The sequence below is a fragment of the Buteo buteo genome, chromosome 13, assembly GCF_964188355.1.
Source record: "Buteo buteo chromosome 13, bButBut1.hap1.1, whole genome shotgun sequence".
NCBI classification, from domain to species: domain Eukaryota; kingdom Metazoa; phylum Chordata; class Aves; order Accipitriformes; family Accipitridae; genus Buteo; species Buteo buteo.
This window is the reverse complement of record NC_134183.1, coordinates 37,462,263-37,474,058: the sequence shown is the minus strand read 5'-3', so window position 1 is coordinate 37,474,058 and position 11,796 is coordinate 37,462,263. Positions and strand designations below refer to the sequence as shown.

At 57.1% G+C, this 11,796-nt stretch overlaps 1 protein-coding gene across 4 annotated transcripts; it reads left to right on the top strand.

The window, feature by feature from the left end:
• The first annotated feature begins 316 nt into the window (after positions 1-316).
• On the top strand, positions 317-11,276 carry CD276 (CD276 molecule). 4 transcript variants are annotated; one of them, XM_075045693.1, is made up of 9 exons: positions 404-412; positions 937-1,130; positions 2,954-3,101; positions 4,500-4,850; positions 5,246-5,542; positions 6,394-6,534; positions 8,185-8,226; positions 8,707-8,742; positions 10,131-11,276. In XM_075045693.1, exons 3-9 carry the CDS (start codon positions 3,053-3,055, stop codon positions 10,151-10,153), a joined length of 939 nt encoding a protein of 312 aa, XP_074901794.1. In that variant the 5' UTR covers positions 404-412; positions 937-1,130; positions 2,954-3,052; the 3' UTR covers positions 10,154-11,276. The 4 variants fall into 4 exon arrangements, with proteins under 4 accessions (XP_074901793.1, XP_074901794.1, XP_074901791.1 ...); XM_075045692.1 differs by lacking the exon at positions 937-1,130 and having other exon boundaries at positions 317-412; XM_075045690.1 differs by lacking the exons at positions 404-412; positions 937-1,130 and adding an exon at positions 428-550.
• Positions 11,277-11,796: the final 520 nt, after the last annotated feature.

Here is an 11,796-nt window from a genome sequence, read left to right as displayed (position 1 = left end):
TCCACAATTCTACTTCTTAATCAAACCTCACTCTTCTAAGTGATTAATTTTGATCTCTTTATCAAAATATTTGCAACATTACCCAGGGTTTTCCCCTGGGGAGCGGCCTTCGTCTCCACAGGGGAAACTCCAGCTGCTTTTTTGGTTTTCCCACGGGACGTGGCTCGGCCCTCCTGGTTCCCCCCAGGCTCTGGGCACCCCACTCTGCCTGCCTTGGTGCTCCCCGGCCCCGTGTACCCCAACCCCACCCGGGCCGGCCCCGCCGCTCCTCCTCCTCCTCCTCCTCCTCCGGCGCCGGCGGGAACCCGGCAGGAAGCGGCCTCAGCCAATCAGGGCGCGGGGTCGCCGCCCCCGCCCCGGCCCGCCCGCGGCGGAGCGCGCGCGTTCCCGCCCGTCCCGCGCCGCCTTCCCGGTAAGTTCCCGCGCCCGCGCCCGCGGCTCTCGGCGTGTGCGTGTGTGTGTTCGGTAATCCGGGCGTTGTTCCGCGGAGGGAGAAATGAATGAGGTTTTTACCGAGCCGGGATCCACCGGGGCGGCGTGGAAGAGCCGGGTAGAGCCGGTGCCCGAGGCGGGGTGGGGGGGGTGGGTTCGGGGAGCGCCGGCGGGTGTTGGGGAGGGGGGGGTCCCGTCACTCTCGTTGCGGGGGGCTCTCGGGGGGCAGGCGGTGTCCCCCGCCCTTCCCCGTGCGGATGTAGGGAAGGCAGCGTCCCCGGCTGCTTACAAATCCACCCGATTTAAAATGCCATATTTAATGTATAGAGCTAAACCCCACCCCACCCGTGGGACAAAAAAAACCCAACCCGGCTCCGAGAGGAAGTGATTGTTCCTTTTTTCCCCGGGTTGAGCAAAAGGATAACCCATCCCTTCCTTTCTACTGCCAAATATCGCACCCCAAATCCCTGCCTGGCACCCCATCTTTCCACTGCTCCTTCGCAGGCCATGCCCCGCTTTCCCGCAGGGTCCTGCCTTGCAAGCGGGGAGCTTCTGCTGCACGCCGAGAAGTTAAGCGAGGACTAAAAATAGTCTGGAGCAGAGCTGGGCTCTTTGCTATCACAAAGCCTGGGGTAGAAGAGGAGCAAAGCGGGGGGCTCAGCCCAGGCACCCGCAAAAGCTGGGACCAACCCGGACCGGTGGGTGAGGACTTCTTGGACCAGCAGATGTTTTCTTTACACCTATAGCCATCTGAGGGTGATAATTTGGCAGCTGATAATCTGGATATTATAAAAATGCAGTGTTTTGGCTGCGTGATAGTAAATATGAAATGGGGAGCTGGTGATGTATGGTCCCCGGGGCCCCGCTGCAACAAGGGATTTAATTGTTCCATGGGTTTCTGAAGGGTTCAGCCATCCTGGCTTGCCGTGCACGAGAGCGTCCCTCTTCCAAGGGATGTGTTTGTGGGGTTCATTATATCCTGACTTGCAATGAAAGCTCAGCTCCGGGGCAGAGCCCATGCTTCGGCCAGGGCTTACACCGCAGGGATGGGGAAACTGAGTCACGGAAAGGCAAGAGACCCACCGAAAGAATCCCGACTGCAGAAGGAGGGTTGGGGACATGGGTGTCCCCTTCCTGTGACACCTCTGAGATGGTCCGGCAGGACTTGTAGGTCACGAAACCTACAAAATATGATTTATTTTAGCATCATCAGGAAAAGGAAAGAGCTCCAAGGGCGAGCGTGAGGGAGATGAGTCATGGTTTCCCTTGCCCAGGCAGCTGAGCGATGCCCCGTCACCCTCTCCCACCACGGCTCCCTCCCTTCCCAGCTGCCTGGGGTTTGGCATAGGACTGGCTCCAGACTCGTCTGCTTGGGAAAAGGCTAGAGTTGGGGATATGGTTTAAGGAAAAAAGATGGATTATTTGTTTTCCCCAAAGGAGCCTCATGCTTGGGAGGGAAGGAGAGGGGATGGTCCCTCAGAGCTCTTGGGGCAGAGCTGTGCCTCAGTTCCCCCCCCCCCACCCCTGTGCTTCAGCTTCCCCGCTATGCCTCAGTTTTCCCTGTGGGAGCTGAGCTGAGCAGAGCTTCGGGGCTGCCATTTCCCTGATCAATGGGGATTTAAGGAGGAAAGCTCTGACGGCTGAAGTTGTTCCCGCTGCACCCCGGGAAATCGGTGCCGCAACACTAATTTATTGTGAATACGACCGTTGCACCAAAAAACATTGGTGCTAAAGGCTCCATGTGGAGCAGTGGGGCTCTGGGATGTGCTGGAACAGGGATGGGACACGGCAGCGGCGATACTGGCTGCGATATCTTTGTCTCGTTTATGCTATGAGGGAGGAACGCGGGTCACGAGGGGCCTGGTGAGCTCTTGGCACAGCTGGGGAGGGATGCTTGGGAAGCAAGCCACGGTAGCCAGAGGTGCCGGGCAGCTTGCCATTGCCTCTCCCCCCATCCAGCTTTAAGATGCTCTGGTTTTATTCCCCATTTTTCGGGGCAGCCTCGTGCCGGAGACTTTCCTGCCACAAGCAGGGATGAACCTCGCAGCCCTCAAGCCGCTGGCGGAGCCAGGAATCCGCAAACCTCTTCTGTTTGGTTTTTAGCCATTTTGGATATAGGGAGCAAGTTGCCTCCCCTTGGAGGACAGGGATGTAACAGCCCAACCCTGTGGGGAAAAGCTGGGAAAGAAAGGAACAAAAGGGGAGGAGAAGCAGTGAGGAGGGGAAGAAGCTCACGTGGCTTCCCTGAGCACCAGCCAGTGCTGCCGGCACAAGAGCTGCCTCCGGGTCCCTCACGCCCCTGATGCAGGGGATGAACCCGTCCCTTGGCCGGTGCCAGGCTGGAGGCAAACCCTCTCCTGTGTTTTATGATGGGGTGGGTGCTCTGGTTGCTGCGTGGCAGCCGGAGGGGACGGCTGGCGTGGGATCCTGATGCCTGGGGGATGCCGGTCTCTTGCCCTCTCCCGCTCTCTGCCCCTGGTTCCCAACACCATCTTAGTGTTTTCTTGTATTTTCTCCCCAGCTCAGGGCACTTGATACGAGAGAAAAGACTCCCCGTGAGAACGACGCCCGGGGCCGTGCTTGCTTCTGCTTTCTTACCCAGGCTTTGCTCACCCCGAGGATGCTCTGCCCGCTGCTTGCCCTGGGAGCGCTGGCGCTCAGCCTGGCAGGTGAGCGGGGCTGGAGGGGGTTTTGCGTGGTCTGCCTGTCACCACCCTGAAAGAGATGTCCTGAATACCACATTCATCCCAACAAAGCTGCCTTTCAGCCATGGCTCCTGGTGGCAGCGCCCACAAGGTGTTTCTCCTGTTTTCGTGGTCCTCCAGCTACCCAGGGCATCTCCCCGAGGGTGTGATGGCTTCTGGTGCACGCGGGCCACCCTTGTAGCAGGGGACGCCACGTCCCATGTGCTGCAGCTGAATGGTGAAACCGTGGGATGACTAAATCTTGAAGGTTTCTGACTTACCTGGGTCTGTCCCCATGGGCTGCAGCTCCTGGCCCCCCAAGGTTGCAGCACCTCAACCTGGGAGAGACGTCGGGACTGAATCCTCTCGGGATGCCCAGCAGCTAGCAGCAATTTCGGCCAGGCTGGGTAGCGTTCCCAAAACCTGCTGGCATTTATTATTAGCCGGAGGGAGACGTGACGCTCTCGAGTCTGCCAAGAGCCAGGCAGGCTGTCCCGAGTGCTATTCTCCTGCCTGTCTGCCCATCTGCAGCCCCTGGCAGGTCTCCTCCAGCCCGGCTCTTTCCCGCCGCTCCTCATCCTCCCCATTCAGGCTCTTGCTTAAAATTTAATGTCACGTTGCCGCCCTCGTCCCCAGGGAGGTAATTGCTGCAGGTAATGGCTTTGCTGTGTTCTGCGCCGGTGTTGAGGTCAGAATATAAAGCAAATGGTCCAAGGTGAGAATTTTTTCCCCTTTTCCTCCCCATTTTGGGGTTGGGGGGAATTGGTGAATGAAGCGCTGATGGTGCCCCGGGTCTGCTTTGGGGGACGTCGCTGCTTGCTGCCAGCAGGCACCCCAGGACCAGCTCCGCGTGCGGAGGGTCCGGCAACCCTGGCACGATTGGCATTGCTCCCTGATGGAACGGCAGGGTTGGCATCCCGCCGTGGCTGAGCGACGTGGTCGGCATCATGCTGTGGTACTGGGACGAGGTTGGCATCTTGCCGTGGCATGCCGCTTGGCATCGCGCTGGAGCACTGGTGCCATCTAGAGCTGGCTTGTCCCGTGTCCCTGCTGCTGTCACCCACCAACCTCCTCTCCCCGTGGGGAGAAACCAGGCTGCGTGTCCTGGGGGCGTGCAGGTTTGGGTGCCCGTGGGTGCACCTGGCAGCTGAGGACAGGGATCCCCCAGGTTTGATGCTGAATGTGGGGTTGTCTCGCTGCCCCACAGAAGGGTGGGCTTGGCTGGGCGTTGGTGCTGGGGAGGGTCCTGAGATGCCACCTGCCAAGGTGTCCCTCCCATGGGCTTCCCTCGATTTGCTTAGATGTTATCCAGACGGAGAATTAAGGAGATGCTTCTGCAGGGTCTCACCACCGCGTGCTTTTGCCCTTGTCACCCTCCTGCAGGTGCTATGGAGATCCAGGTCCCGGATGAGCCCGTGGTGGCTCTTTTTGGCCGAGATGCCACCCTGCGCTGCTCCTTCTCCCCCGAGGCCAACTTCAGCCTCGATGACCTGAGCCTCATCTGGCAGCTGACAGACACCAAGCGCTTGGTCCACAGCTTCTCCGGTGGCAGGGACCAGCTGGCAGACCAGGGTGGGGGCTACGCCAACCGTACGGCCCTCTTCTATGACCAGCTGGTCCAGGGCAATGTCTCGCTGCTCCTCCGACGTGTGGAGATCTCGGATGAGGGCAGCTTCACCTGCTTCGTCCGGGTCCGGGACTACAGCAGCGCGGCTGTGACGTTGCAGGTGGCAGGTGAGAGATGGACAGTTGGGGTGTCCCTATGCGTCTCCCCAAAGAGTAGGGTTCTCCATCATGCTTTGCTCCTTTGTGGAGTCTCCTTCTCTCTCCACCCTTGCTATGGTTTCCCCATGAAGTCAGGTCTCTGTTAGAGACCAACCAGCCACATCTCCCCAAAATATTGCTGGTGGGGGGTGCAGTCCCTTCCCTCCCATGACAGAGAGGCGCTCAGTTGAGAGGCCACCTGGAAGCATGGCCATAAATGAACCAAAGCTGGGGAGGCTTCAGCTGGTTGGCCTTATCAGCTGGAAGATTCTGTCCTGGGGCTTGTCCAGGCTCTTTGGGTTGCTCCAGATCCTGATCCTTTGGTCTTCTCCATTGCATCATGCCAGCTCTCCTCTCCCTTGCAGCTCCCTACTCCAAGCCCAATATGAACCTGGAGCCCAACAAGGACTTGAAGCCAGGAGATCTGGCAGCTGTGACTTGCCACGCTTCCCGCGGCTACCCTGAGGCCAGCGTCCTCTGGCAGGACAGCCAGGGTGGTAACATCACAGAAAACGTTACCACGTCCCAGGTGGCCAATGAAGAAGGTCTCTTTGATGTGCACAGCGTCCTCCAGGTGCTGGTGGAGCCCAGCAGCACCTACTCCTGCCTGGTGCGAAACCCAGTGCTGCAGCAGGAGACCCAAGCTTCCGTCACCATCACGGGTGAGCCAGTGAGGGCCAAAATTGGGGGAAGCGAGGGATGGGATCTGTCTGAAGAAGGTGACCGTGGTGGCACTGGGTTCCCTCCTATGGCCCAGAGCCACCCTGGGGGTTGCTACGCCATATCTCCGCTCTACCTCTCTCCCCATGGACCTACAAGGGTGACTTGAGGCTGTGCTGTCCTCCCCTGTCACCCCATGCCAGCTAGAACCAGCATCCTTAGTCCTTAGTCTCTAGCTTTGCTAGTTGCCCCGTTCCAGTCTAAACCACCCCAGAAAGCCAGCACAGGGCATGGTAGTTGTCTTCTCAGCACGTGGCCATGGGATGCTCTTGATTCGGGGTTCTCCATCCCAGCTGCAACAATTCTACTTCGGAAATACAGGCTGGAGGAGCTCGTCAAACACATTCAGCCTCTCTGCTTCGCTCTGAGCTCCTCCCGCTGCTCGCCCAGAGCTCTTTATAACCTTGTGCGCTCCCCAGTAGCATTAATTAGTGTTTAATTACGCTTGGTACAGCACTTGCTGGGTTGGGAAGGTGGGTCCCTGGTGGAGCATAAACTTTTTGGCTGGATGCACCAAACTCTTGCAGGAAAACTTGTGTGGATACTGCTGGTTGGGGACAGAGGGGTGGCTTTTGGATGGGCTCCCAAGCGTGCGAGCAAATGGTCAGCCTTGGGGTGATGTCTGTGGGGGGGACAGGGTTTGGGTCAAGACTTTATTTGAAGAAAGAGCAATATTATGGGAAAAAATCTGATTCCCAGCACTCTGGGAGATATACCCCAAGCCCTGGTAGTCCCCGCCAGGTCAGGCAGCGGTGCTCACCGTGGTGGTATTTCTCTTTCCTCCCCCTGCAAGGCCAACACCTCGCCTTCCCCGCCGTGGCTCTCTGGGTGACGGTGGGACTCGCCATCTGCGTCGTGGGGCTGCTCGCCGTCCTGGCGTACGTGTGCCAGAAGAAAATCCGCCAGAGCTGCGAGGAAGAGGAGGAGAATGCAGGTAATATGGCAGCTACCACTCCCCAAAGGGGATGGGGTTTGCAGCGGGTGACGGAGGGTGATGGATGGGGGGAGCTGGGGCAAATTTTAACTGGCATGGATTTGGCTTGGTGGTGGCATCCCAGGATGAAGGGATCCTTGGAGCTGCTGGGGTTGGCAGGCACCAGCAGATCCGTGCCAGAGAGCCCGTGCTCGTGCATTGCTCCAGGCGGCTATTTCAAACATACACCTGGTTTTCCTGACACCCAGCGTGTCCCTGCCTTTCACCTTCCTCCCCTGAGCACCCTCTGCGCATCTGGTACCCGCAACCGGGCATGCGTGGAGCATCTCTGAGAAGGTGCTTCTAGCACTTGCCACTGTGCCACAAGTGCTTTGACACACGGAAATAGCATGAGAGAGATGCTCCGTGCTCTTGTTTTCTGCATCTGTCTCCTGGTTTTTTGTCTTTTTTTTATTATGGAGAGGTGTTTGCACAAAAAGGGGGGCTTTGTTGCTTTAAAAAAGCTGCCGTGCTCTGAAAATGGCTGCAGAAGCAGCTTTGCTGGCGTTCCCCTTTTGTTTTCTCTCACTGCCTCCGCTCTGCCAAAGCCTTTCCCTGCCAGCATTGTGCTGCGGGGCCGGGACCCGCAGGCTCTAGCCCCAGGGGCTCCCGCTTTGCTCCCCCTCTCTCTGCCAGGGAGGATGTCGGTACGGATGCCACCACGATGTCTGGCTGTCAGGTGTCCTCAGCGGTGGGGACTGAGAGGGTTTTCCCCTCGCAGATTCCAGGGAATCATCTGCAGGAGATACATATAAAAAAATATGTTTTTTTTCTTTTTTTTTTCCCCTCTGTAACACAGTATTTTCGCCTTGGCCAGGGGATCCGCAGTGCCGTGACACTCAGCAGTGGCCCCACGCCAGCTGACCTCAGTCCTTTAGCATCAAGACACAGCTCCCAGCCTGTGATGTTTTGCACCGACGGCTGCACGCCCTTAGCAATAACCTTTTGCTGTGGCTCTTGGTCAGCCAGAAACCAGGCAGGGACCCTGCCCATGAGCCTGGCAGCCGTGGGAGGCAGGAGCAGTGATTTTTGCTGGTCTTTCTGGCCGGGAACTGCATTGTGGCAGGTCTTACCCTTGGGTTGCAAAGCTCCTGGGCTCCAAGACAGGGTGGCAGCCTGATGGGTGCTGCGGGATGGAGAAGGGGATGCTCATCTCTCGGTGCCGATGGGGTGTCCCGGAGGCATTGGGGGATCCGTGGTCTGGCTAAGCCCCTCACCGAGCGCAGCTCCAGATGGCAGCTGCGCTATAAATAGGGAGGCGAGCGGCTGCGCTGCGTCACCCGGAGCTGTGGCTTTTTCAGCTTTGTTTGTAGGGGATGTGCCACCCTGCCACAGCCTTGTGCTGGGGGAAATACCCGCCGTGGAGTGCTAGAGGGGGGTGCAGGTGGGTACGAGTCACCTCCTGCCCGAGCATCACCAGCAGCCCGGCAGCGACTGGTCCCGAGCAGACCCCGGGATATGGGGTGATCGTGGGGGGCTCTGAGCAGCTGGGGATGGTGGCGATTCAAGGGGGATTCATCAAACCCGGCTGCCCGGGGAGGTGGGATTCAGGGTGGGTGCTGGGGTGGAGCCTGGCAGATGCTTCACACACTTTGGCTTGCTCTTCTGCAGGGACAGAGGAGCAGGATGAGGAGGGGGAAGAACCCAAGACAGGTGGGTGCATGATGCTTGCTTATTACATATGTGAATGCATTATAGCGTGTGCTTGTGCCGCTGTCCCCTACGCAAGCAAGCACCCCAGTGTGCTTTGCACCCTCCATTGGTGCTCAGCCCTCCCACGCTCGCCCGTTCTTCGACGTACCCCCTCAGGCTGGCAGCCCCCTGATAAGCCATCCTATCTCTTAATAAAAAAGCACTCGTGGTGCTCTGCTGTCATCAAACGGGTGAATTATATGCCCAGTGATTGCTTTTATCTGCTGGTGCAGGAGCAAGCCCACTTGGAATGCTGGCTCCTTCATTGCCGGGGAAATTTAGGGACCGGGGGTTTGTTTGCGATGGAAATTGGCGGGTGCAATTATTGGGGTGGGTTCCCCAAAATGGGGCTCTTGGCTGTTTCCTCTGGGGAGCTGTTCCCTTGCAAGCCCCCCATCCTGCACGGTGGGGACTGACCATGTGCTGTTTTGCTTTTCGCAGCTCTGCAGCCACTAAAGAGTGCGGAGAGCAAAGACGGTGAGTGTGTTTGCCAGGCAGTGGCGTAGGACCATGAGCTGCCTCATGATGAAAGTTTCTTCCTAAGCACACTGGAGATGATGCAATAGATGCTTTACACTAAGATCTGAGCATCTCCATCATCCATCATTGGGTTTTGGGGTTGTTTTTTTTCCCCCTCCATTTTTTTCAATTTTTTTCATTGTTTTCCCCAGTTTTCAATCAAATTTTCCCAGATCAATTATTTCCCAGCACCTGTTTCCACCCCAATTTGGGCTGCGCTTGCCCTGGCCATCACTTGTATCTCCCAGCAGCGGTGGAGCGATGCAACCAACAGCACTGACGTGGCATTTCTTCTGTTATCCTTCCTTTTCTTGGGCAGCTCAGGGCCGAAAAAAGCCTCATGCCACCAACCTGGGTCATTGCGAGGAATTTAAGTCTTTTTTTTGAGCATTGCCATCAGTTTGCTGAGAGGAGGGGAATTGCTGGGGTCCGTCCTCACCTTGCGGAGAGGGAGGCATGAGCTTCATCCCACCCCATGCAGAATTCCCCACCAGCAGCCTGGTATCAAATTTCTGGTGGAAGTTCGTGAGAATTGGAGTCCCAGCTCCTGTTTCTGCCTTTCAGTATCTTCTTCCAACCTCCCAGCTCGATGCTGCCAACAGCCCATCACCCAGCCCAGCCCAGTGATGGGCTCCAGCACTTTCCGTGCCTGGTCAGCCTCGCTCCTCCCCGACTCATCCTTGTCCCAAGATCTCAATCTTTTAATTTATTTCCTTTCTTATTAAAGGCAGAGGCTTGGCCTCTGCTGCTGGTGAATCACTGCTAATTTAACCCTCCCTTCCTCTTTTATTAACAGCCCTGTTTTTTCTCTAATGCCGTTTTCCCCCCCACCCCAATAGGTTTATAAAAGCCTTTTCTCCCTTCCCCTTCACACCTTTAGCAAAGCATGAACCGACTCAGCTTTTCCTCTTTTTTTTTCCTTCTCCCTGCCCTTATCTCCCCCTCGCAAGCTGCCACAGCCCGTGCTCAGCTTCCCAGCCCCTTGGCTTTTCATCCCCTGATGCAGCCTGTTTGCTTAACCCGATGTGCAAGACATCTTCCGCTTGCTCCTCGACCACTTTTTCAGCAGAAACAAAGCTTGAATAATAACATCTCCCAGGGTTTGCCAGCTGCGGGGGCGTTTCTAGCCGGGAGGATGGATGGAGGGATAAAAACACACCTACGTGTGCTTGGTTGTATTTGCCTGAGGCTGGCATCAGCCCTGGGAGTGGGGATCTCAGTTTTCCAGGGCAGGGAGAGCCCAGAGCTACCAGTGACCAAATTAACTCATTAATTTAGACCTGGGAATTATTATTCTTTTTTAATGTCTTTGCCAATTTGTATTTAGTCTTTTGCTTTCTCCCCAGATAACGAGCAAGAAATTGATTGATGGGAGCTGGGGTACCCCCCAAGCAGCACCCTGTGCCCTGGACCAGCCGAGATGTCCCCAGTGGGGACGAGCTCCGGGTCCCCTGGGGAGGGCACAGACCTGCTGCCACCCTTCATCCCAGGGCCCCATCACCCTCCTCCTTCCCCGGCCGTGTCTTTGGGGTGCCCTGGGGCTGGAGAGAGGCCGCGTCTCTTTATCCCCGGTGAGTCCCGAAGACTGGTCCATCCTTCCCAGAGATGACGTGCGTTGGGTGGAGGCTCTTCCCTGTCCGTCTGTCCGTCCCCACGTGGGGCTGAGAGCAACCGGGGTCGCCTGTTCCCCCCAGCACCCTCTGTGCCTGCTCACGTGCGTCCACAGCTGAGCCAGCCGCCTTCCAGGTGCCTTCCAGAGCAAATTTCGGTGCCCTTTCCAAGCCCAGAAGCCTTGAGAGAGATGATGGGCTCAGCGAGGTCCATGGGAGCGACGGATGGAGCCCTGGAGGCTCTGGGAAGATGGATGGGACCTGCGGAACCCCCAAGCATGGGGGGACAGAGCCGGTGCTCTCAGCCCCGATGGATGCACCTCTCCGGGGACATGTGGGGACGATTATTTTTTCACGTTGCACCACTGTGGTTCCCGCTGGACTTTTATTTTTGCCTTAAATGCAAAAACCCATTGGGGCGGTTATCCCTTGCCTCAAATTAACCCGTTTTTTTTTTTCGGGGGGGGGGGGGGGGGTTGAAAGGCAGGGCTTGGAAGGGGGGACCTGCCGGACAGGTGAAGCCCCGCCTGTCCTCCCCATGGTGACAAAGCTGATGCTTTGAGGGCTAAAGCACTGGTGGGGATGAACCTGGCTGGTGTGTGGGGTCGAGCCCTCATGTTTCGCATGGGATTGGGGGTCTTTGCCCCTGTGTGTGTCCTGGGGGTCCTTCCTCTGCTGCTGGGTACCTGCAGGGTGCATGGGGGCACCCAAGCCACCGGGGTGAACAGGGTGGCATGTCCCTGGTCCCGTTCCAGTGGGTGGAGAAGTTCCCGCTGTGCCCCTCTGGCTCTTCTGCTGGTTTTCGTCGTTATTTAAAATCCAGAATCTAAAGGGGATTTTTGTGCCTTGAACAAATAAATTTGGGGGTTGTTTTGGACAATGCTTTCTGGGCTCAGTGTGGTCTCTGGGATGCAGCTTTAGCTGTAATTAGTTTAGATATTAAAATTCCTGGAGCAAAACCTTTATGTCCCCCTTTCAGCCCAGCCCCATCTGTCCCTTGGTCCCCTGCTGCCACCACAGCACCTTGCACTGTGCTGCCCTCATCCATCACCCAGCGCGGGGAGAAAACTGCTCCAGTGATGAAGCAGGATGAAGGTGGGAGTGATGCCTGCCCTCATCCCTCTTCTTTATTTTAATACCTTGAGCAGCAGAACAAAGAGCAAAATCCCCAAGGGACGTCGTCATCTGTCTGAGATCGCTCCAAAATTCGGGCTGGTTAATCCCATCGATGGGATGCAAGCGGGGTCTGACAGGGGCCGGCGGGGAAGGGACCTTCCTAAATCACCCATGGAGGATTATTTTTAGCTGTCCTTCCCCGGGCAAGAAGCCAGGCTCTGCATTTCGATAGAAAAATATTTCTAAAAGCGAGACAAGGGAAAGCGTGCTGGTATCAAACTCAGAT

What these genes read in the sequence shown, in the direction of transcription:
- CD276 (XM_075045690.1), top strand. Translation starts at nt 497, where the DNA reads ATGAATGAGGTTTTTACCGAGCCGGGATCCACCGGGGCGGCGTGGAAG. An exon ending in GGAAGAGGAGGAGAATGCAG is followed by an intron (nt 6,535 to 8,184) that starts GTAATATGGCAG and finishes GCTCTTCTGCAG; the next exon opens with GGACAGAGGAGCAGGATGAG. An exon ending in GAGTGCGGAGAGCAAAGACG is followed by an intron (nt 8,743 to 10,130) that starts GTGAGTGTGTTT and finishes CTTTCTCCCCAG; the next exon opens with ATAACGAGCAAGAAATTGAT.